At 51.8% G+C, this 25,754-nt stretch overlaps 1 protein-coding gene across 1 annotated transcript; it reads left to right on the top strand.

Moving 5' to 3' along the window:
• Positions 1 to 22,629: 22,629 nt before the first annotated feature.
• A4GNT (alpha-1,4-N-acetylglucosaminyltransferase) lies at positions 22,630 to 25,416 on the top strand (the record flags this gene model as incomplete). The annotated part of the gene is made up of 3 exons (XM_084211973.1): positions 22,630 to 22,746; positions 23,432 to 23,881; positions 24,805 to 25,416. The coding sequence occupies 3 exons, from the start codon at positions 22,630 to 22,632 to the stop codon at positions 25,414 to 25,416; spliced, it is 1,179 nt and encodes a 392-aa protein (XP_084068099.1).
• Between the last annotated feature and the right edge of the window lie 338 nt (positions 25,417 to 25,754).

The raw sequence follows: 25,754 nt of genomic DNA, 5'->3' as shown, positions 1-25,754 counted from the left end.
CATGCCTGGAAGTGTCCAAGGCCAGGTTGGACAGGGCTTGGAGTGCCCGGGATAGTGGAAGGGTCCCTGCCCCTGGCAGCAGAGTTGGGAGTAGATGTTCTTTAAGGCCCATTCCCACCCAGACCATCCTGGAATTCCATTATTCTATCCATCTAGAGAAAAAGGGGAAAGCATGCAGCTTAGTTTTAGGGGTTTGGTAATTTTTTAAGGATGGTAACAGAGGGAAAACTCGCAAAATCCCAGTGCTGCTGGCTCCTCCCATCCCAGCTTCTTCTGGATGATCTTTTCCATTCCTAGCTCCCCAGGTGTGACCATCTCCCCATATCCAGCCCCAAGGTGTCCCTGGGATATTGTTCATCGCTGGAATGCTGTTCATCACTGGAAGGCTTTACAGGAACAAGTTCTTATTTTCCTATTCAGCAGCAAAGGCCTCTTGATTCCCTTTTCCATGTGTTTTTCTTTTTGTGCCTCAGCATCCAATGGGTTACTCCTGTCCTGACTCCCTCAGAGGGCCCTTGCTGGGCTGAGAAAACCTTTTCCATGGCCACTGAAAACATTAATGGGAATTACAGTGTTAGGGCCCTTCCCACCTCCCTGCACCTGGAGGAACCTCCTCACCCTCCTGCTGCTGCTCTTGATGCTTATGTGGCTCATTATCCTCTCCTTTCCCGGGAATGCTGAGGGGTTGAAGTGCAGACAAAGTCATCAGACTCCTGAAGGTCTCCTTGGGGAGAAGACTCTGCTCTGGGTCCTGTCTGGGCTCTGACTCCAGGTGGGGAAGGTGGGGAAGGGAAAGCAACACCTTTGCTCCTTTTTTGGGTGAGGTTTTCCAGCCCAGAGCTGCTGAGACCGTCCCTGACGGGTTCATTACCTCACCAGCACCTTTGTTGTTAAAGAGCTGGATGTTTGTCCCATGGTCTGTGTCCAGAACCAGTCACACACCATGGAATGATTTGGGCTGGTGGGACCTCAGAGCTCATCCTGTTCCACCCCCTGCCATGGGCAGGGATCCCTTCCACTATCCCAGGCTGCTCCAAGCCCTGTCCAGCCTGGCCTTGGGCACTTCCAGAGGGGAGAGGATGCACGGGCACAGAGTGACTGCACTTCCAACATCCCATCACCTCTGACTCCACCTTCCCACGCATCAAATCCCACTTCTCCCAGTCCCATGGTTTGCAGCTCTGCTCTGGGAACAGAGAAGAATTCCTGTTTATCATCACCTGGATGCCTTGGCCAGAAATCCAGCTCTGGGATGATTCTGGGGGGTGTGGGCAGCCAGCCCCAAACCCTGCCACCCTTGCTGTCCCTGGCAGCAGTGGTGGGAGTCTCTCCCCTCCTCTGCTCGGTTAGAAATTTTCACAAGACTTCCAGGGACTTCATTATCTCAGGAACCTCATCTGCACTCCCAAATGGTGTTTGGAAGCAGCCGGAGTTTAGCAAGGGTTACAGGAGAGCCTTGAGCAACCAGGCTGCAAACGTGGAGCAAAACCAGCACAAAATCAAAAAACTGCTCATTTACTAATTACAATAACAATCAAACTCGGCCATTAAAAAAGCAGTTAAAGCTGCAAACAAACAAATGCTTGCACAGTTATCGCTAACAGCCTTTACAGGGCCCAGGTTCTCCAAAGCCGTGAAAATGAATAGCTCAGGATATCATAAATTTTATACTGCTCCCAGAGCATCCCAGTATTCCAGAAAATGCATCTTTCATCCCCCTCAGCAGCCCTGGCTCCCATGCAGACTGCAGCCATTCTCTCAGTGTAATTTTATAAGGCGCACAACTCAAAGCCTCTTTGTAAAAGAAACATAAAAATGATGCATGCGCATATTAAAGACTCATATTTATCAGGCTCCAATGTGAGTCCACGTCCGTGCTTAATGTGGCCATAAATCAGCAGCATTCCCTGCTGAAGCAGGGATGAAGCCCCGGGATCAGGAGGGAGAAGATATTTGTGAACGCCGGAGCCGCTAATCCGAGCGGCATTTGGAAAAATGTTTGTTGAAAAGATTTCTGATCAGAGGGAGTCACTGTGAGGGTGCAGCGTGGAAGGAGAATAAAAATAAAACCCCACCAATTAAAAAGAGCCAAGGACTTCCAGCTCGTGGTGGGTCAGGAGGGGGAAGTGTTTATTTCATGTTTAATTAAAGCAGTGCCCTGAGTTTATTGTGCTCCTCAGGTGGATGTTTGGGTCTTTGAGGAGTCTCCTTAAAGTCTGGGCTACAGGGAGCAAACTCTGTCAGAAGGGGGATTAGAATGAGATCATCATCAGGGTCTCTTCCAGCTCAAACTTTTCCATGATTCTGTTAAAATATCATCCAAACTGCTTTTCATGGAATGCCAGGATGGTTTGGGTGGGAAGGGACCTTAAAGCCCATCCAGTCCCACACCCTGCCATAGGCAGGGACACCTTCCACTAGCCCTGGTTGCTCCAACCTGGCCTTGGGCACCTCCACAGATGGGGCAACCCCAGCTTCTCTGGCCACTCTGAGCCAAGGCATCCCCACCCTTTGCTGGTGTTCAGAATTCATATTTCTTATTTAAGATAAACCCACCAAAATAACCCACGTGGAAGCGCTGGAGATCTGCTGCTTCTCCATGGGGCAAAGATGCAGCGGCCTGTCCACCTTGGGCTGCCCTTTGCTATCAGGAAGCCACCTCCTGCCCCTCACAGTGGCCAAGCAGGGAGTGAGGAGAGAAGTGAGACCATGGGCAGAAGAAGAACCACATCTGCCTGGGGAAGAGCCACACCTGCCCTCACCCCTGTCCCAGCTGCAGGCCCGGGTTTAGGGGATTTGGGGGCTCACAATTACTCCCCCAATCTCCCCTGCAGCCTCTTGCTGCTCATCTACGTGGCCAGGAGCTCATCAGCATTGGAACTGGTTCATGCATGGTTCCAATGCACTCCTTATTCCGAGCCTGCAACGTTCCCAATTCCTGCTCCCCTGGAATCAGCTCCAGCGCCACGGCCCAGCCATGCAATTTCAGAGAGAGATAAGATATAGATCTGCTGTACTCTGGTGATTCTCTCTCACAAGTGCACCTTGTCAGGCTATAATTTGATATTCTTTTATCATTCCTATGGGAGGGGGTTGGGGGGAAGTCCTTTAATTTAAAAAAAACCCACCACATTTTCCCCCTTTTGTTCACTAATGACACAAACAGTAAAATGTTCAGATTACATCAGGGAATGGAAAAGCCTGGTGTAGAAAAGACACTGACAAAAGCTTCATTTTCAGGTAAAATTGCACGAAGCTTGGGGCACCGCATCCTCCTGGTGATGTGGTTCTTTTCTTCCCCTGCCTTTCATCCCCGAGCATCCCCGTGAATGTTAATCCATTTTACAATGGGACGTTTAAAAGGACTGCAGAGAAATCAGGTTTGATCCGCTCTGATGTCTTCCAGAAATCTCCAAGCAATTTGCAGCTGTGAATAACACACGGGGAGTGTGGGGAGAGCGGGGCTGGCCCCTCGCTGCTGGCTCCAGCTGCAGCTCACATCCTGCAATAAAACCATTGCTGATCAGGATGCTTTGGGTAATGCAGGGATGGGTTTAATGCAGGGGTGGGGTTTATTTTTCCTAAAGCTGCTTGATGTTTTTTACACCTGCCTCAGTGACCACGAGAGGAAAAGGGAAGGGGATAGGAATGGAAGTTTGAATGATCTGGCGTTGAAGAAGCACCAGGTTCAGTGTGTGAGGATGTCCCACTTGAAGGACAGACTCCAGTGCCTTCAAAGCCAGAAATGGGATGTCCAGAAGGGAGCCAGGAGAGAACCTGCCCTTGGCTAAAAAAGTGGAAATCAGAGAATTTTTGAATGCCAGTAAAATCCCAGAATAGTTTGAGATTGTAATGGGGCCCTAAAGACCAAGTGGTTGGAAGGGACCCTAAAGACCATTTAGCTCCATCCCCTCCATGGACAGGGACACCTTCCCAGGTGTCCATCCCAGGTTGCTCCAAGCCCAATCCAAGCTGGCCTCGCACACTTCCAGGGATGGGACATCCATGGCTGCTCTTGGGCACCCTGCACCAGGGTCTTTTCAAACCACCACAGTGGGAAACACCTCCATGGCCATGGGGATCCTCAGGACACCAGCCAAAGTGGAGCATTCCCAGGTTTCAGGTGTGGGGGAGGAATATTTAGAGTGGCCCCATCGCCCAGCATCGTGGGCAGCCTTTGGCATGGAATTCCCACAGTTGCTCCCCTCGTGTGTTTGCAGAGGAGGGGATGCTGCAAACAGCAGCTGGATGAGCAGGCAGAGAGATTTAAAACCTGGGACAGGAGATGTGGGGTCGGTGACAGATCTGGAGAAGAACCCCCTGCTCTGGGAGTGCAGAGGGGATGGTGGAAAATGCTCCATGCCCAACCCCAGCACCACTCTGGCTGCACCTCCCTGGCATTCCTGCTCTTAGAAAATCATTGTGTGGCACCCCTTGTCCTTTGGCATCTGGCCATAAGGCAAACCACTGATTTCACTTCTGATCTACAGCTTATCCAAGAGTTTTCTTCAGCCACAGGATGGCCACAGGACCATGGGGCAGAGCAGTGACGTCCTGCTCGTGGAGGAAAAGCAGCCAGGAGCTGCTTGAACTCCTCCCAAGGCCTCTGTGCAGGTTTGGACTGCATGGAATTTTGAATTCCCTCAGTTGTCATGAGATTTCTTGTTCCTCATACCAGACTCTACTTACCAGGATCATCCTGAGCCTGTTTAGGGCTGAAATAGAAGAGCTATAGCAGGATGTCCTGAATTGAGTCTGGACTGGCAGGGAGCTCCTTGAGGGACACCTCCATCACTCTCCCAATCCAATGGGATCTCTGGTAGCCCAGGCTCAGCTGTCCTTTGCAGAATGATTCCCATTCCCACCCCCAGGCAGCATCCTAGATCCAGGAAGGGACCAAAGGGACAACAAAACTTCCTGAGTGATGTACAAACCCTCCTGAACCTCTGCACCTTGTTCCAGTCCAGGGTCTGGCTCTAATTAGGCTTTAGGTCATTTCCCTGTCCAGCCTGGAGAAAGGAGCATCCCAGGTTATCCAAGCAGAATCTGCCTGCAAGGTCCCTCTGCCCCTGAGATGCAGCAGGATTGGCAGCTCAGGGCTAAAAGCAGCTTTTCTTACCCGTCTGGAGCTGGAGATTTAAACCTTATCAGTGCTGCTGAAGTTTTTAATGGATATCAATGGGGTAAAGTTCACAAACAAAGCGGGGATCGATGGGTGGAATAATGCAGTATTGATCAGGGTGCTGGGAGCCCATGCACCCCATGGTCTGTGATGGGCACAGATCACATCCCTGCAGCACTCCCTGCTCACAGCAGTCTGCAATGAGCACAGATCACATTCCTGCAGCACTCCCTGCTCACAGCAGTCTGCAATGAGCACAGATCACATCCCTGCAGCATTCACTGCTCAGTGATGGGCACAGATCACATTCCTGCAGCACTCACTGCTCAGAGATGAGCACAGATCACATCCCTGCAGCACTCAGTGCTCACACTGGAACACAGATCACATTCCTGCAGCACTCACTGCTCAGAGATGGGCACAGATCACATTCCTGCAGCACTCAGTGCTCACACTGCTCAGTGATGAGCACAGATCACATCCCTGCAGCACTCAGTGCTCACACTGGAGCACAGATCACATTCCTGCAGCACTCACTGCTCAGTGATGGGCACAGATCACATTCCTGCAGCACTCAGTGCTCACACTGGAGCACAGATCACATTCCTGCAGCACTCAGTGCTCACACTGGAGCACAGATCACATTCCTGCAGCATTCCCTGCTCACACTTCTCAGTGATGGGCACAGATCACATTCCTGCAGCACTCACTGCTCAGAGATGGGCACAGATCACATCCCTGCAGCACTCAGTGCTCACACTGCTCAGAGATGGGCACAGATCACATCCCTGCAGCACTCCCTGCTCACAGCAGTCTGCAATGAGCACAGATCACATCCCTGCAGCACTCACTGCTCAGAGATGAGCACAGATCACATTCTTGCAGCACTCACTGCTCACACTGGAGCACAGATCACATCCCTGCAGCACTCACCCACTGCTCACACCGTGCCACACTGCTCCAGGGTGGAGCAGCTGGGAAGGGAGCACATTCCAGAGCTGCAGGCTTTGCAAACACTGCAGCAGGCACTGCCTGATGGATTTGTTTCTGCAGCCCTCCTCAGACGGGCTCTCCCTTGCTGTCATCCCCTTTTGCCCTTTGTGAAGCCTGCCTGGGCTGGAATTTTCTCTCTGAAATGCTGACAGGGAGAAATGCTCTGTGCAGCTGCCTGGGCAAGGAACATTTCCCTAACTGCACCAGGAATCCCTCGGTCTGAGGGCTGTGTGAATGGTTTCCCAGCAGGATCACCTCCAGTTTGCCATACCAGACTGAAACTCTGGGCCACCGATTATTCTCCACAGACCTTCCTTTCCTATGGAAGCTGGGAGCAATTTATTTCCACACCTCTGAGAAGAAAGCTGCCCCCCTTCCACCCCTCGTGCTCCAGCCAGGGCTGAGCTATCCAATTGTTCTTTTTTGAAGAGCATTTGCTGTTTCCAAAGGTTTGAGTGAGCAGGAGGTGCTCGTTCGGTTACTCACTCTGTTAGACACGGATCTTAATGGATGGTATTGATTGGAAGAAACAAAGCAGCAGTTTTCTTTCTCTCTATCCAGGGATTTCTGGGCTCAGATGAGAGGAGTTCGCTGCCTTGTGCTCTAAACAACAAAATACCACATTACAAAGTCCCCAGGAGTCTCTCAGGGCAGCACAGCAGCGAAAGAGAGAGGAATGTGCGAGGTGTTAATGGGATAACAAATTAATAGGGAATGGGATGAGGCAGGGACTCAGGCTGCTACCAGGGCTGCCCAGGTCTCTGGTGCCGAGCTTTAATCCGTTCTTGGCACGTTGGCCTGGCCAACAGATGAACACAACAGGAACCCACCTCATTCCTGGGGGTCCCCAAAGGCAGCTGGGACAGCCACAGCATCAGGAGCAGCCAGAAGACAATTTTAGGGGAAATCAGTGCCTGCAGTACCTGGAAAGGCAGTGAGATTCTGTCCTGCAGCACTGGAGAGCTGGGATGGAGCAGCCAGCTTGGAAACAGTTTTCAAATCATTACCTGACTCTCTGTTGTCCCATGCAATTTTCCCATCCATCTGCCAGTCATTTTGGAAGGTCGAGAGCAAGGGTGTGCAAGTCTGGGGACCTGAGACTCACTGCTGCCTCTCTGCTTTGCTGTCACCCACAGACAGCTGGCCCTGGCCACCAAGGCTTCCTCCCCTGGATCAGCCACCACAGGGGTGACATTTGGACCCAAAATCCTTGTCAGTGCCACTTCCTTGCCAAGAGATCCTGGGTTCTATTTCCAGCTTCAGGATCTTGGATTGGCAGGGGCTCCTTTCACCAAGAGAACAACCCATCCCTCTTTCACTGCCCTGGCCATACTCCCTCTACCATTCATAAAATATTGATCCCAGGCCTTTGGGATGAGTGAGAGAGCCCAGAATCCCACCATCCACAGGGTTTCAGTCCCTGCTGGCATCAGGACAAAACCAAAAGGGCTTTTTCCAGTGGGAAAAGGGATGTGCCAAGAGGGGGAACATTTCAGTGCCTTTTAACCATGATGCTGATTTTTGGAGAGCCATGAGGTTCTGAGGGAGAGCTGCTCCTCCCCAGCCCCTTGGCCGTGGTGCTGCTGGGCTGGGGGTGGGATGCTCTGCAAACCTTCATCCAGCATTCCCTGCCAACGCCCTGGCTCTCTCTGACATTGATGAGTTACTTCTCATCCCTGGGTTTTATCTTTGGAAGGGCCCCCCTGTCTTTCCTAGATCATGTTAACAAGACAGCCATGGAGAGCCGTGGCCCTGGGGGTCTTCATTAGTTCTTCCCAGATTTATGTTCCCTGCCAGCTCCACGCAGAGCTCTGGGCAGGGCTGCACAAGGTCACCAGGAGATCCCAGAGGTCAGCACCTTGATCCTCTCATTCACAAATGGCAGGGGAGCTCTGCAGTCACCCCAGGGCTCCAGCTGGGGAGGAAATGCTGACATGAGGAAGGGCACCTGCCTGCCCACATTCCAGACCTGCACAGAGCTCTGAGGGATTTGCAAAGCCAGCCTTTGGTCCATGGGGAGAACGGATGGAAGGTGGAGAACAAACACTCAGGGCTGTGAGATCAGCATGGCTTCAGGAGGAGCCCAGGGGGGAGCCCCATTTCCATGGATCCCTCAGAAAATGAGATCCTGGAAAGGCTTTACCACCGCCCTGCACTGGAGCTGGACATGAAGGGTGAGAGCCGCTCCCTGTGGATTATACTCGGTGTTCCCAGGAGGAAACTGAGCTGGAGACTGAGTGTGGGACCTGACCCACACCTGAGTGTGGACTCTCCACCCCTGAGTGGGATCCCATCCCACTGGACCCACACCTGGGCGTGGGCTCCCACCCATCTGACCCACACCTACAAGCGCTGATCTGCAGAACACGCTGCAATCCCGATTTTCCTTCCCTTCCTACTACTTTTTTTTTTTTTTTCCCCAGAACTGGCAGTTTTGTACACCTCACCCCATCCCCAGAGCCACCTGCAAGGATGATCCATCCCATCCCCTGCCCTGCTCCAGCTGACCCCATCTCCATTGGGCACCTCCAGCCCCATCCTGTTTTTCCCAGCTGCTGCTGACAGCGAATTTGCTCTTGGTTAGCAATGGAAACACCACCACCTTCAGGATTCCCCCACACCTTCCCTCTTCCTCCAGGGAACCTCCCACACCTCCAGCACACTCAGCACCAGGTCTAGGGATGAGCAGGTTACCAGGAAAGCCACCCCACATCAAACACTCAGCTGGGAACTAAAATCCCAGCTGCATTCCAATGAATACATCTCCATTCACACCACTGGATCCATATTAATTTGGAGCAGCTGGGGCCAGCCTTGTTCAAGGCTCCTATAAAAAGAGCCTCTGCCTCCCAGCTCCTGCTCTCTTACAGCCCTAACCCATAATTTACTGAGTGAGAGATGACCTAAAGAAATTCCTGGGTAGCTGGAAAATGAGCCAGAGAAAGGAACCATTTTATTGTATAGGCTACCACTGGCAAAGCATTGGTGCTAAAAAAAGGGAAGAAATCTGGGAAGCCACAATAAAAATGTATAAATTCCAGCATTCAGGAGGCATCATAATGGCTAATGATGGAAGGAAGGGGTGCAGTGGGTGGTGCCACCCACGTTTCCCTGAAACAGCATCAATTCAGTATTTCAAAGTCCCCCTGAAGATTTATTTAAACTGACAAAGTTGTTCTGGGTTTGAGGAATAATGAGCTCCTCCAAGATTTTTTTTTTTTGGTGAAAAAATTATAGAAAAGCGTGAGTCCCATCCATGGCTAAATCTGCTGCAGCACAGGTGAGTGAAATCCAGCAGCAGCTCTTTCCCTGTGGAGTGCCCTCAGAATTACAGGATTGTCAAGGTCGGAAAAGACCTCTGAGATCATCAAGTCCAACCCTGTTTGCTTGATCTCCTCCGCTTTCCTTTGGGTTAGAGCATACCTTGGAAATGGAAATGACCCAGGTGGGGTTTGTTACCAGCAGAGTGACCCCCTGCTGCCTTGACTGCTGAATTCCCAAAGATTTCCTGTGCCTTCCATACTCGAGGATGGAGCTGGAGTGACCAGATGTGATGCAAAGGGCACAAAAAGCAGCCTAGAGCCGTTCCTTTGGCCCTCTCCAAGTCCTTGTTTAATATTGCCAGGAGCACTTTGTGCTTATGTAAGCTTGCTACACGCCAAAGGAATCCGAATCAAGGTGCTATTACTTAATGCAAACACCCTCCCTGCTGTTTCACGAGGTTTAAAAAGGTGATCAAGACTTATTAGGATTAAGGGCTCATTTTAGCTGAATTGATCAGATGGCATTTAGGTGTAATTTCAGCTAAAAATACAGGCAAGGGATAAGCAGATTTTATTTCTATATAAATTCATCTCCTGCTCTCCCTGTGCAAGCCGTGCTTGCACTTACCCTCTGCCTGCTTTGGGGGGATTTGGGGGCTTTTTGTGCCCTGGGAAAGGTTCTTTGGGCTGGCCCTGCAGGGGGGACAGCCCTGCCTGGATCCCATCTGATGGATTTAAACCCCTTCCCTTCCCACGGCACCAAAGCCGGTCGTCCACAGCCACGTTCCTCGGACCGATTTAGCTTCCACCGGCGTCGCTTCGCAGTTGCAGTCACAGATTTCTTGGAGCCGGCGCTGAAATGTGTCCAGGCGGTGAGAACCGGAGCTGGAAGATGAGGAGTGGGATGCTCCTGCACGGACCGGCAGTGCCATCCCACGGACCAACATTGCCATCCCATGGCGCGCCGCCCTCCCTGCAGCTCCGCAGCGATGCTCCCCTCCCAGCGCGCCGGAGTCACTGCAGGAAACTCGGGAAAGCCACGGAACTTCGCTGCCAGCCTCGGAGATGGAGGGATTTCCCCAGGATCAGCCTCAGGGAAGGCTCTCCCGACAGCCATCCTCATCCTCTGGCCGATCCTGATTTCCCGTGGCGATCCCAATCCCGCCGTGGTCTCTCTCCCCACTCCTGAGTTCTGTTAATTCTCATTTTCTCCAGCCTCACTAATAATTTCCCATGTGGCCCCATATCAAATGCTTTATTGAACTCCAGATAGATTAGATCTACCAAATTTCCCTTGTCTGGAAAACCAATTATCTTATCAAAGGAAGATGTCAGCACAGGCTGGCACAAACTGCTTTTGGTAAACCTAGGTTGTACTTTATCTCATTTTTCTCAGTGCCTTAATTAACGTTTCCTTCAGAATTTGTCCTGCAGTCCCGGGTCTGACTACAAACGGGTTAACACATCCACAGCTGGATGCTCCTGCTTTTCATTCTCCTTATCTCCCTTACTTTCCCTACGATCCAGTGGCTTGTAGGGCCTCAAGCTGAGCTGTTTGACCCACAAAGCTCATCAGAAAACTCTGCTGTCCTGCCTGCACACCTTGTGTCCCTTCTCCCTGAATTCCTGGACAACCAGGGAATAGCCTGGTCCCCTGCCTAGCTCCTGACAGTGCCCCTTTCTGCCTGCATTTACTTTTTTTCCCTAAAAAAGCTTTCCAAGGCTCCTGACTTCCCCTCAGACTGAAGATGCACCTTTCTGCTGCCCTGATATTTTTATCCATCCATCCCTGTCATCTCTCTGTTCTGGAGATCATGGAATTCCAGGGGGTTTGGGTTGGAAGGCACCTAAAAATTCATCCTGTTCCACACCCTGCAAAGGGCAAGGACACCTTCCACTGGCCCAGGCTGCTCCAAACCCCATCCAGCCCTGGCCTTGGACACTTCCAGGGATCCAGGATTAGCCACAGCCATTCTGGACAACTGTGCCAGGGCCTCACCTCCCTTATTATAAAATAATTATAAATATTATAAATAATAATTATAAAATTATAAATAATTTCTTCATTTCACCTTCAATATCTGGAGCCAGATTGTTCCTCATGGGAAGGTCTTCCCCCATCTCTGATGTCATGGACGCACAGGAGTTAGCTAAAAAATAAAAATTTGTGGGTTTTTTAACAGATAAACACGTGATGTGACTGAAATTAAGGCAGTGTGGAAGTTGTTCATCCACTTTGTCACGGCAGATCAAGGGTGTGCAGCTTAAATGGTTCCTTATTATTCCAGGGCAAAATCCTGAATTTTGCATATGCTGAGATTATTCTAGTGTGGCAGCAGAGCAATTTGCCATCCCACCAGGGCCAGAAATTGAAATTTTCCCTTCCATTTGGAGTAAATGTCCCCTCCAGCTATCAATGGGTCCTTGCCCTCACAGCCTGGGAAGATGAAGATGCTCACAGAGATCCTCTGTGCTGCTCCTCATGCCTAAAAAAAAATCCCTGGAAAATGCAGCCTTCCCGGCAGTCTGCTAGTTTTGTTTTGGCAGATGCTCAAGCAAATGTTACTTTTTGGCATGGTGGGATCCCATCTTTTTGGAATCCATCTTATTGGCCTCGTGTCAAAACGTGCTGACAGCTTGGCTGGGCCTCTCGGAAAAATCTTGGGCTGCTCCCATTTTGTCTCTTACAACCCCATGGCAGCTCTTGGATCGTGGGGAAAGGGAGGCCAGGATGGAGCCAGGGAGGGGGCTTAGGGGGGTGGAGGGTGGAGAGGGGCTCTGCTTCTCCCACAGACCCTGCTGGGGTGGCAGGGGACACCAGGCCACCCCTCCTGCCTTTTCTTCCCAGGCTCCAGGGACACACTGGTGTGGTAAGGGGCTTGGAGCAAACAGCTGTGTGTCACCAACATGTTTTATGAAAAATCCTCTCCTTAGGATTTTTCCTACTGAGAAGCTGAGAGGCCTCAGGAACAAAATGTAAACAATGATTGTCTGCTGCTGTGGGATGCAACAGGTGGAGCTGGGATTGGTCTCATGTGGTTGTTTCCAATTAATGGCCAATCGCAGTCCAGCTGTCCAGACTGTCTCAGTCAGACACAAGCTTTGTTATTGATTTCTTTTCTATTCTTAGCCAGCCTTCTGATTAAATCCTTTCTTCTATTCTTTTAGTATAGTTTTAATATAATATATTTCATAAAATAATAAATCAAGCCTTCTGAAACATGGAGTCAACATTCTCATCTCTTCCCTCATCCTGGGACCCCTGTGATCACTGTCACAGCCGTGCTCCATCCCACCCTCAATCCCTGAGCTCTGTGCTCCATCCCACCCTCAATCCCTGAGCTCTGTGCTCCATCCCATCCTCACTCCCTGAGCTCTGTGCTCCATCCCATCCTCAATCCCTGAGCTCTGTGCTCCATCCCACCCTCATTCCCTGAGCTCTGTGCTCCATCCCACCCTCATTCCCTGAGCTCTGTGCTCCATCCCACCCTCATTCCCTGAGCTCTGTGCTCCATCCCATCCTTGTTCCCTGAGCTCTGTGCTCCATCCCACCCTCATTCCCTGAGCTCTGTGCTCCATCCCACCCTCATTCCCTGAGCTCTGTGCTCCATCCCATCCTCATTCCCTGAGCTCTGTGCTCCATCCCACCCTCATTCCCTGAGCTCTGTGCTCCATCCCATCCTCATTCCCTGAGCTCTGTGCTCCATCCCATCCTTGTTCCCTGAGCTCTGTGCTCCATCCCATCCTCATTCCCTGACCTCTGTGCTCCATCCCATCCTCACTCCCTGAGCTCTGTGCTCCATCCCACCCTCACTCCCTGAGCTCTGTGCTCCATCCCACCCTCACTCCCTGAGCTCTGCTCTCCTTCCCTTCCCTGCACACAAGCAAAGCAAGCAGAGAGCAGGAGGCTGGGAGCACAGGCAGAGCTCCAAGGAACCAGAACAAACCTCACGAAAGCACGAGTCACGTGCCCCAAACTAAATTTGCTTGGAAAAAAAAAAAACAAACCAGCCTGATAGTGTTTTACAGCAACTTATAATGACTTTCTCTCTGTTCTGGTTGTTGCTGTTGTTCTGGTTAATACCTTCCTCACTTAAAAACCCACGAACATGACCCCGTGGCAGGCACCACACAAATATCATTTGCTTGGATTATTCCTGAGGTGGTTCCTGTGCTGGAGGCAGTAAGTGCTTACAATCACTCAGTACATAATGGAGAAATTCATTCCAATAATAACAATAATAACAGCATTTATTATTTTTGAAATATGACTCTGATGAATTCATGAATATAGAAAGCTCTTGTTGCTGGCTGCTGATGGAACTGAGCAGGATTTTCTGATGGAATTTTTTGGGGGATTTCTAAGGCTGTTGCTCCAGATGTGCATCCATCACCTGCCAGCATCTGATTCCTGGCCCCACTGGGTGTTTGGAGCACAGGGAGGATGGATCAGCCTGAGGCACCTCACCCTGCTCAGGGCACTGTGCTGACAGTATCCCACAGAATCCCAGGATGATTTGGGAAGGAAGGGACCTTAAAGCCCATCCAGTCCCATCCCCTGCTATGGGCAGTGACACTTTCCACTATCTCAGGCTGCTCCAAGCTCCATCCACCCTGGCCTTGGACACTTCTAGGGGCAGCCAGAGCTTCTCTGTGCCAGGGCCTCACCACCCTCACAGGGAACAATTGCTTCTTAAAATCTGGTATTTACTATTATTTACAAATGTTCATTATAAGAAACCCTTTTCTTATAGGCAAAACAACCAATAATTTTGAGCTTTTCTCTCCCTGGTGTTTCTCTTTTCTAGGGGCTGGGAGCTCTGTGGGGTCCAGTAAAACCAGGCTTTGCTCTGGCCCACCCTGTCTGATGAGCTCAGCTTGGTGGGTTTCTTTGCCTTGCAGGGACTTCAGGATTGGCACAACCCAGATCTCAGGGGCTCAGACATAATCTGCAGCAGGTAAAGTGGCAGTTTGCACTGGCCCAGCTCAGGGGAAATAGATCTATTTCTAATGGGAGGAGAAAAAAAAAAAAAGTGGCTTTTCCTCGTGAGGCTCCCCAGGCTCATGGTGCTGCACTCTGACTTAGCAGCACAAAAAGCCCTGGGGCTGCACAGGCAGATTTAGGAGCACCCCTGGCTGACCCAACTCCCTTTGCTCTGGAGGTGGGGAGGGAACTGGAAGGGCAAAAGTGAGACAGTTTGTGGGTTGAGACGATGACAGTTCAATAGGGGAGGTAAAAGCTGTGCACAGGCAAACAAACCTGAGGAATTCATTCCGTGGATGAGGAGGGGTTCAGCCATCCCAGGAGAGCCAGGATCCATCACAAGGACAGTTGACTGGGGAAGGGAAATGCCACCACTCCAAGAATCCCTCTCCTCCTTCCCCCAGCTGTGTGTGGCAAACACAGCCCCATCCCAGCCCCACTGAGGGAAACCAGCTCTGCCCCAGCCCAACCCAGCACAGAGATATTGCTTTACAACTGGCTGTAATTTGGCACAGATCAGCTCCTTGCTTTCCTTCCTCTGATATTTTTCCCTCTGTGCATTCCTGGCCCTGCCTCCCTGTGAACTGACTGCCAAGCTCTCCTCTGGGAGATGTAACTCTGGGTCTGTTTAGATGAGCTTCTCTCCTTTTGTGTTCATCTGCATGTAAGCTCTAAGTGCCTTATTGTTTTCCAAGCACAGCTATTGATTTTTGGGAAAATAACTAAGAAAACATTAATTTATAACTTCCTTGTTGCTCAAAAGGAGCAAATGACTTTTCTACCATATCAACATAACTCTCAAAAATGACACAGGCTTTCCATAAATACCCAAAGGTATAAATGCCAGGAGTTAAGAGCAGTGAGGAGGATGGAAAACCAGAGAGGGTGTGTGGAGACAGGTCCTCAATAACCAATCTATGATCATGGAATTCCAGAATGGTTTGGGTGGGAAGGGACCTTAAAGCTCATCCACTCCCACCCCCTGCCATGGGCAGGGAGACCTCCCATTATCCCAGGATGCTCCAAGCCCTGTTTATGGACACTCCCAGGGATCCAGGGACAGCCACAGCTCCTCTGGACACCCTGTGCCAGGGCCTCAGCACCCTCACAGGGAAGAATTCCTTCCCAATATCCCATCTGACCCTGCCCTTTGGCAGTGGGAGGTTTTCCCCTCGTCCTGTCCACAGTCTCTCTCCATGTTTCCTGTCAGCTCCTTCAGGCAGTGCAAGGCCACAATTAGGTCACCTGTCACCCTTCTTTTTGCCAGGCTGAACAATCCCAAACTGCCCAGCCTGTCCCCATAGGAGAGGTGCTCCTGGAAGACCATCAGGATGTTTATATGGGGTGTGCAAGGAGATGCTGAGGGAGAGGCTCAGAACAGCAGAGGAATAGGGAATCTGGTCACTGTCTCTCCCTGTTTAAGAGTTTCTTGTTGAAGCTGAGCCAGGCTGGTTTGGGTGATGCCAAAAGTGTGTCCAGAAATATAATGTTATTATATAATGGTATTATAACATAGATTATAATATTGATTTGTTTCACGGTGAATGGCAATGTCTGCATGGAATTCTTGCCCTCAGGTCCTGACTCCTCCTCTGAACCATCCTTTTGAATGGTACTTCTGTCCAATCCAAGCCCAGCAGATCCCACAGCTCCAGCCCAGGGGCTGGCTGGGCTCCTGGAGAGCAGACCCCAAGCAGCCACATCAGTGCTCCCCTGCTCTGGGAGGAGAAGCTGGGGCTGCCCCTGATCCCTGGAGGTGCCCAAGGCCAGCCTGGATGGGGTTTGGAGCAGCCTGGGCTAGTGGAAGGTGTCCCTGCCCATGGCAGATAGTGGAATGAGAAGGGCTTTATGGTCCTTCCCACCCAAAGCATTCCATCATCCTGTGATCCATGTCCCAGTGAACCCAGCCCAAGCAGGCAGACCAAAGGTGGTGGGACACTTTCCCTGTGACTCCGGGGATTCCCCTGTGGTGTTTGAGTCCCAGAGGCTGCTCTGAGTGTGTTGGATGTGGGGAAGGGAAGGCAAAGCCTGACTTTGCCCCAGTCACTTCCCTGGGAGCTGGGCCCTCCTTCTCCTTATGTGACACTGAGGGGAGATTTTGGCCTGCCCTGGCCCTGCCACCCAGCCCTTGGAGGTGCAGGAGGTGCAGGCACAGGCTGTGCCTCCAGACTCCATGCTCTGTGGAAAACAGGCTCCCGTAGAGGGCAGAGCAGCAGCAGCAGCAGCAGCACTTCAGCTGCTCCCTGGGGTTAGTGTTCCTGTGTGTGAAGCAGTCTCAGCCCAAATACCAGCTGTGACCCTGCTTGTTGTCTCCCTAGTAGACTCTTGGGGACCCTCACTGCCATGCTGGGCTGGCAGGGCACCAGGGAGGCTGTGGCAGTGGCACCTGGAGCAGGGTACGGGCAGAGCCTTGGTGGGATGCTCAGCCTGCAGCATCCAGGGGGTGCAAAGAGATTGGCCTCAGCTCATCTGGAATTGAGGAGCAGGATGAGGCTGCTCCAGGCTATAAGTTTCTGCTGGAGTGATCTCCATGGAAAAATCTCCTCCTAAATCTGTGGCAAGAGTCTCAGTAAGGCATCAGGGCAATGGGGAGTACCGGGGCAGGATGGGGAAGTTTCCATGTCATGGATAAGATAAAAACTGGGCTGGAACTTTTACAATCAGCTGCTATCTCTGTCCTGGTGCTGCTGCATCCTCCAGGCTCAGCAGACACTTCCCAGTGCCCTGGGAAGGGAGGGAGGAATGGACCACCATGCAATCATAGACTTGTCTGGGGTGGAGGGCACCCTGGAGATCATCCATCTCCAGTGCCAGGGATCTGCTGGATGGGCAGGGGGATGTGCTCCCCCCCAGCGTGGGAGCTGCGTGCTGGCCACCCCAATTCCCTGCAGGTCACCTGAAAGGATGGACCCGGTCAGGTGTTTGCCCAAGGGGAGGGTTCCTCAGCGAGGGGCGTGCCGGCACACCTGGGCTCCTCACCCACGTCACTGCCCCAGGGATGGCTTTCAGAACTGGAGCCCTCCCGGCATTATTACCCGGGCTCTTATCAGCTGATTAAGCCCTGGCTATCTCAGTGCCTTTCCCGTGGGCTGTTTGCCCTCCCATCCTCCTCCAGCCCTCCCAGCAGCAATCACGTACCCAGGGCAGGATCTCTGCACCCTGCCGAGGGCTGAGGGGCTGCCCCCAGCAAACAGGAGCCCCTGGAAGGTCCAAGGCTGATTTTGAAGAGCTGGCTGGCTTTTTGGTGCCACCACAGGCTGCAGTGGGGGATGCCCTGAGCAGGTTTTGGGGGGTTTCTAAGCAGTGCTGGCAGAGAGAGGTGGGGGTTTGGGTGGAAGATGGATGGAAAATGGGTGTAGCGCGTGGTGATGCCAGCACTCGTTGGCTGGACAAATCTTCCAGCTCTCCTAGTTTTTCTGGATGTGCAGCTGGGCCAAAAATAGGAAAAGAAAGGAAAAGGATGAGGAGAGAAAAACCTGAAGAACCTGCAGAGAACTGGATTGGTGTTAGTGGCTGGGTGGTGTCCTCGCACGGGCTGAGCAGCTCTGGTTCAGGGGGATGCACTGGGCAGTTTTCTTGGATACCACAGCTCCACTTCTTACAAATTCTGCTGTCCCAGCACAGGATGGAGTTCACACCCTTTACACTCCAGAGCCAGGAAAGCTCTGGGGGAATCTTTCCAGTCTGAGGTGGGTCACCCAGTTTTGTTCCTGCCCCTCTCAAGGCATCCTGCTGGGGACAGCAGAGGCTCTGAGGGATTGGGAACCTCCCCACGTGCCTGGGCAGGATGTGCAGTGTTATTTGGGAGGTGTTTGTGTAGAAAGCCCTGTTGTTGCTGTTGCAATGTATTTGCAAGGGTTAGGCCATGGTGTGCACCAGCCAGCCTGCTTCCAAGTTTGTTATCAAAGCCTCAAGAATTTGTCAAAGTTACTGAAACACGAATTGTGCTAAATTAAGAAAGAAGAGGCTGAGAAACCGAATACCAAGACCACAAGGACTAGATAACAGAAGACTGTAAAACCCTTAGACTGTAACCAATCACACACTCTGAGAAATGCAGGCAGAAAACGAGTGAACAAGACAAAGACACCAATATAGAAATGCATACTTAGTAGTTTGTAGAATCTATAAATATGTGTGTAAGATAAGCAATAACCAGCTTCTGCTTAATCATATTGGTTACTTGTCCAAGAGTCCTGAATCTCCCATGTTATTGTCATATTTTCTGAAAAATCCCTTTGCCAGGATGTCTTCTCCTGGGAAGCTGAGAAGCCTCAGAGAAAAATTAAAACAATATTATCTGATTTGCTTCTCCTGTGTTTTGCTGCTTTGGAATGGGGTTTGGAGATTGTTTATCCAACATCTGAATTGTTTTAACTTAATGACCAATCAGGGTCAGGCTGTGTCAGGACTCAGGAAGCAGTCATGGGTTTTTCATTAGTATCTTGTTAAGCCTGTCGTCTGTACCCTTGCTCTATTCTTTAGTATAGTTTTAGTATAGTATTCTTTAATATCATATCATAAAACAATAAATCAGCCTTTTAAGACTATGGAGTCAGATTCATCATTTCCTTCCTGCCATGGGGGACCCCAAAAATACCCCACTCCTGCATGTTGCCTCCTTTGGAAGTGTGCAGAGCACCAACCCCACATAGCAAAGCTCTTCCTTGCCCTGTAACACCTTCCCCAGGCATGGATCTGGATACAAAGAGAAAAGGCTGAACCCCCAAAAGGTGCCTTTTCCCAGCCCCACCCCTCCTTTGTGATGCTGCCACGGGAGCACCTGGAACTGCCCACTGCTGGGAGAGCACAGCCCCAGCTGAGCCTTATCTGGGCACCCCAGAATGCAAACAGCAGAGCCATGAGGCTGCTCCGAGCCCTGCCAGGGCAGCACACAGCGCGGAGGCAGCGCAGCTCCTCGGGCTCTCCAGTGCCCCTGGATCCTTCTTAGAGCAGCTTCCCAACAGCCTGCACGCCTCTCCTGCTCCTGGCAGCCCTCAGGTGAGTTTGGCTCTGTCCCTGAACCTGTTGTTGTCCCTGGGGAGGCAGGTGAGGCACAGGGCGGTGAGAAGCCCCTTCCTTTGCTCAGGGGGGCATTAATTAATGTGCCATGAGCCCCACACCTTCCCCACACAGGTTTTCCATCAGGAAGCACTTTCCTGGTGTTAAATGTGACCAAGCTGGGGCTGGCCTGGGTGCATGTGCCTTGGCTTGACTGCAGCTGCAATTTCCTTAGAGACTCAAAAATAAACGGTGAGTGTTCACCAGACACTGTCTGTGTGGAAATCAGGGACTGGCCTGGGGTTACTCCCAGAATCAGGGTGGGGGCATCCCAAAGGCAAATCCCACTGGCTCTCAGGGGAAAGCTACAGAGAGGGGGGAGGTCTCTGCTATGAATCCCAAGGGATTCCAGAAGCTGTGGGGATGTGGGTTCAGCGGCACTGGGACTGTGAGATGTGCAGTACTTGCTCGAGGTGCTCGAACTGCAGTTTGTGATGCAGCTCTCACTTTAGAGAGCCTAAAACTGAAACGAGAAAACTGAAATGGGCTCAAGGGCTGGGCAAAATGTGAGCTGCAGGTGCTGGGATTTTTATTTATTTATTTATTTATTTATTTTAAATCCTTTTTAGCAAATGAGGACTTTTAGCCCTCGTTCAAGCTAAGCCCGAGTCCCTGCTGGGCTGTTGGTGCCCCGTGAGCTGTCCTGGGCTCACCCCTTTGTGCACCACAGGGACTCCAGGGGTGTGATGTGCAGGGCGTGTAGGGTCAGGACCCAGCAGCATCACTGCCCCTCTTTGCTGGCAAAATCCCACTGCATTCCCAGAGCCTGTGTCTCACAGGCCACCGTGGGTAGTTATCACAGGCATCTGTAGTAATCTCCCTTGTAGTCTCCCAGCCGTCCTCATGCTGCACTTGAAACACGGAAATTGCCCCAAGAAAAGAAATCTCTTTACAAGATGGGCCATCAAGGCAGCAGCCGCATCCTGGAATCATCCCACTCAGCAGGGTAATCTATTCAATGGCCGGGATTTATTTTTAACATTCAGCTCTGCAGTCCTTTTAACTCGAGCGGGGAAGGGAACATTTTGATAACAGCAGCCTCCAGGTCAAATGTGATGAGAATTCATAACTCGCCACACAGGGGTTTTGGAAAGCCGACCAAGCAAAACAATTTCCCGGGATGAGCCGATGGAGATGCGTGTTTCTCCTCACAATGTCATGCACAGAGCAGGGAGGTGTTGGAGCGGCTCCTCATTCTCTGCCCACAATTTGCAAATAAAATGCCTCCCGGGCTGTTCTAAATTTGAAGGACTATTGCGAGCACGGCTTTGCTGGGCTGCTCATAAAGACCTGAGACATCGGATCTGTCGGCCATCAAAGGAGAAATATGAATCCAGTAATGGCAATGTCCTCCTGGTCCCAGCTCTAATCAAAGCAAAGCCAGGGGTTTCTGCTTCAGGAGAGTGGCATCGAGATTTAAAAAGGGAACAGAGGGCCTCCAGTCCCTGGTCAGCACTGGGGCAGCAGCAGGGATGATTTACAGGGGTGTGGAATGGCAGGACAGGGAAAATGGTTTTAACTGACAGAGGTTGCATGGGATATTGGGAAGGAATTCCTTCCTGTGAGGATAAGGCCCTGGCACAGGGTGTCCAGAGCAGCTGTGGCTGCCCCATCCCTGTAAGTGTCCAAGGCCAGCTTGGATGGGACTCGGAACAGCCCGGGGTAGTGGGAGCTGTCCCAGTCTGATGGGTACAGGAGCACCACTGGGCGTCCCCCAGGATGGGATGACCCAGGTTAGATTGGAAGGATGGATTCCCCTGAGCTTTCCTGGCCCTGGAGTCCAAGGGGTCTGAACTCCAGTGGCAGTGGGTGGGAACAAAATGAGCCTCAAGGTCCCTTCCAACCCAAAAAAAAAAACCAACAACTAGAAGCCTAAAAAATCTATCCAAGCCAAGATTGTGACAGAGCTGCCAGGGAACAACTTTTTCTTTCTGTTTTCTTTTCAAATGGCCAGAGTAAATTGACTGCACCTGTCTGAGAACGAGGCACAGGTGGGAAAGGCAGGAGGAAATGTGGAGATTGAGCGCTGTAATTTATTTTAATGTCAGTGCTGGTGCCTCCCAAGCCTGTGGGGCTGGGCTGGGCTGGACATGTGTGTTCCACCTGAGCCCCACGGGGCAGCACAGGCTGCCTTATCTGCAGGCTCGGGAACGTGGCCTTTCCAAACCGCGGATATTTGCTCTCCATTCCCTTCTTCCGCTGAAATTCCATATCTGCAGGGAGGCCCCAGGGGCTGCCACTCACACCAGAGTGCAGGGACAACGAGGGAAACTGGGAATGGGATTGGAAAAATTAACAGAGAGTACGGAATCCCAGAAAGGTTTGGGTTGGAGGGGAATTTAGAGCTCATCCAGTGCCACCCCTGCAGGGATGCCTTCCACTATCCCAGATTGTTCCAACCTGGCCTTGAGCACTCCCAGGGATCCAGGGGCAGCCACAGCTTCTCTGGGCAACCTGTGCCAGGGCCTCCCAAGCCTCATACCCAAGAATTTCTTCCCAAACTCCTGTGCTGTCCTGGGAACCCAGGATGTGATGAGAAACCCTGTGCAGCAGGAATGGAAAACAACAAAATCTGTTATTCAGCACGGGAAGCAGCACTGATGGGAACAGTCACTGCTTTAATATTTAATTTGATGAGATCCAGCTCTGAGAAATGGATCGGGAGCTGCCACAGCTCCAAGCACAAGCTCAGCACTGGCAGGGAATTTCCACGGGGTTTGCTCCACTCCAGACTTATCTGTATTCTGGAAGGGTGACATGGAATGAGGCTCATTAATTATCCCAGCACACAGAGCTGTGTTTCCTGCCATTCCCTTCAATCAATCAAGCTCTGGGCACTTTCAGGGCCTCCTGGACATTGGGTTGTCATTCCAGGTACGTCCCCTCCGCTGGACCCTGGCTCCTGGTCCCTGCAGGGTCACTCAGGTGCAACCAGGTGCCATTTCAGGAGGGAATTTCCTTGTGTCACCAGACAGTGCAGTGGAGATCCCATTCCATCCTGCCTCTTACCAGCAGGCTGTATAGCCTCGTGTGCTGCTGGGGTTGGGAGGGGGCAGCTGTGCCAAGCACAGGGTGAGTCTCACCAAACATGGCCCTTCTTTGTCCTTTCAGGTGGATCCCACACCTTTGCTGGAACTGAGGCTGAGCCAGCAGCAGAGCTGGTTTTCCCCTGTGCAGCATTCTGGTGCCTCCAGAAATCCCTTTGCATGCTCCAGAAGGTTTGGGTGTCCTCACCAGGGAGCTGGGCTTTGCAGGAGTCCAAAAGTCACCGCCAGGGCAAGAAAAGGTGCTGGAAATGTAGATTTGTCAGGACTATAATCCAGGTAGGTAATAATTCCTTCCTTGTATGAAACCATCCACTTTCTGTCCTCATCTGCTTCTCTCTGGTCCATCACAAAACTCAGTCCCTGCAGGACACAAATCCCTCACATCCCTCACGGCTGAAGTGTCAGCAGAAGGGATGGATTGGGAAAAAGCCTTTGGCATGCTGATGGTTTAGCTTTGGGTGACACACCCCAAACTGAAATCACAACCTTCCCCCTGCGACACTCACGGCCTCCTTGGACACCTAATTCCATGGGCACATTTGGCTGCACAGATTCCCTGGGACAAGCACGTGTTGGAATGGCACGGCAGTGCTTGGGAACAGTTTCCCACACCAGTCTGCCCCAGGGATGGTCTTGGGGCTTGCCTTGCCGTGGTGACCCTTCCCACCTGCTCTGCCTGGGTCCTTCCCTCCCTGCCAATCCCTTGCCTGCACCATGGGACACAGCTGCCCATCCCTTCTCCAAGCCCTCTCCTGGTTCCCCCTGCCTGGCTGGAGCCAAGGAGGTGGCACCCCAGATCTTCATCCCGGGGGAAGAGCCCTCTGTACCCATAGAGGGATTGTCACCAGGCCTGTCACCAAACTGCCTTCACCTTTCACTGTCCAAAGCCACGTCCCTCCATTTCCCAGTCCTGCTGAGCAATAACAGGCTCCTCCTTTTGCTGTTCCTTGTCTCTCCTTAGCACCCATGTCAGAGGCATGCCCCCAAACGCTCCAGGAGAGAAAGAATGTTGAGGAAAATCCAGATATGCCTCTGTTTCTGCTTCGTCTCGGGCATTTTGTACGAGATCTCCCTCTTGTCCAGCTGTGTCTCCTCCTACTTGCCCATGGCCCAGCAGTACCTGACGCCTGAGCAGGTGCTGAACCTTGGCAAAAGCATCATTTTCCTGGAGACGACGGAGCGCCTGGAGCCGCCCCCGCTGGTGTCGTGCTCCGTGGAATCCGCTGCCCGCATTTACCAGGACAGGCCCATCATCCTCTTCATGAGGGGACTCAGCAACGAGACAGCCCTGGACATGAACACCAGCTATGCAGCCTTCTCCCTCTTGTCTTCCATGAAGAATGTCTTCCTTTTCCCTCTCCAGATGGAAACCGTCTTCCAGGAGACCCCTCTGCTCCAGTGGTACAACCAGGTGAGTGTTAAAATAAGGGGAAAACGGGAAAAGAGTTATAACTAGGGGTGGGGAAAGGCTTTAAAAGGAATGAGGCATTCAGGACTGTGTGAAATTAGCGACTTTCATTGTTTTGGTTGGGAACGGATTCATTTTGGCCGCGTTCTGCTGTGTATTCATCTCTCTGTTTATGGCGTACGTGATCGGCCTTATCTGGAGAATCTGAATTTTTGGCAAAGGAAACATCAGTAAAAATAGATTGCAGACGTGTTTTGAGAAAACAGCCTTAATAATCTTCCCCAACAGAAGCTGGTTGTACAAAATGTGCTGCCTGAGCACTTGATAGAGCTGCCTCACTCTGACGGAGCCCGCAGGAGATAAGAGATAGGGGAGAGATTTCAGGTTCTATAACAACAACATGCAAAGCCAAGGTGGGATCTGGTGAGCTCCACCCTGGAAAAAGATCCTCGGGCAAACTTCCCACAAGTAGCTTTGGTCAAACTGCATGGGCAGGGCAGGCAGATTTCCTCCAAAGTCTTTCTTATCCTGAGAAAAAATTACTCCAAATACCAACAAACACCGATGAAAAGCCTCCAGCCTGGTTGAAAGAGCTGGGAGGGATCTTGGAGTGTGTTAAGTGGGTTGTGTCCCTCTGAAATAGCAGGGAATGACTCATGGTGGCATTGGGCTAACACTGTAGGTGCCATCAAAACACCTGGGAAATGTTCCTGCATTCCTAATGCTAACAAAGCACTGCTCCAGCTCCTTATCTTATCACAGTAAAATCCAGGGGCTGGAGGCAGCCTGAGCTGTCAGTGCAGTTTGCAGCCATGAGGGTTTGCAGTGAGGGTTTACGGTGCCATTTGCAGCCCCGTGGATGGACTGGGATGGACCGGATCTGTTCCCTGCCCGCGGCATCCCGCCTCACCTTTCCCCCTCCGCAGGTGGTCCCGGAGCAGGAGAAGAACTGGGTGCACGTCAGCTCGGACGCCAGCAGACTGGCGCTCATCTGGAAGTATGGGGGCATCTACATGGACACGGATGTCATCTCCATCCGGCCCATTCCCCAGCGGAGCTTCCTGGCCGCGCAGAAGTCGCGCTTCTCCAGCAACGGCATCTTCGGCTTCCCCGCCCGCCACAAGTTCATCTGGGACTGCATGGAGAACTTCGTTCTCAAGTACAACGGCAACATCTGGGGCAACCAGGGCCCCTTCCTGATGACCAGGATGCTCAAGACGCTCTGCAACCTGACGGATTTCCAAGGCACCGAGGACCACAGCTGCCAGAACATCTCCTTCCTCAACCCGCAGCGTTTCTACCCCATCCCATACCCAGCCTGGAGCCGGTACTACCAGGTGTGGGATAAAAGCCCCAGTTTCAACCACTCCTACGCCCTGCACCTGTGGAACTTCATGAACCGCAACCGCAAGGTCGTGGTGGCCGGCAGCAACACCCTGGCTGAGAACCTCTACAAAACCTACTGCCCCAGCACCTACGAGGACCTGATCCAGAATGCCAAGCACAGGGATCTCCCAGGCCCTGAGGAGGATGAGTGACATGGAGCGAGGGGTGATCCGTCCAGCCGAACACAAATCCCACTCGGTCGGTATCCGGCTTTGTAGGAGAAAGAAAGAAAGAACTTTCCATGATCGTCGTTCCTATTCCCTTGGGATGCTGAGAATGGTGGTGGGTCTCCATCAGGTGTAGCCTCCAAGGACTCCTTTGCCTCAGTTCTGTTTCCTGACAGGTGCTCATGCACCAAACCTTCCCAAATCTGACAGACTTTGAGCCTGCTCACAAGTTTCTCCAAGGGCAAATTTCCTAAACAGAGGGATGGCCTTCCAGGAGAAATGTTGTCTCTGCTCCTCTTGGAAGTAGTGGCAGCTCCCCACGT

The sequence above is a fragment of the Fringilla coelebs genome (assembly GCF_963513975.1).
Source record: "Fringilla coelebs genome assembly, chromosome: 10".
In the NCBI taxonomy this organism is placed as follows: Eukaryota; Metazoa; Chordata; class Aves; order Passeriformes; family Fringillidae; genus Fringilla; species Fringilla coelebs.
This window is presented reverse-complemented; position numbering and strand designations above follow the sequence as displayed.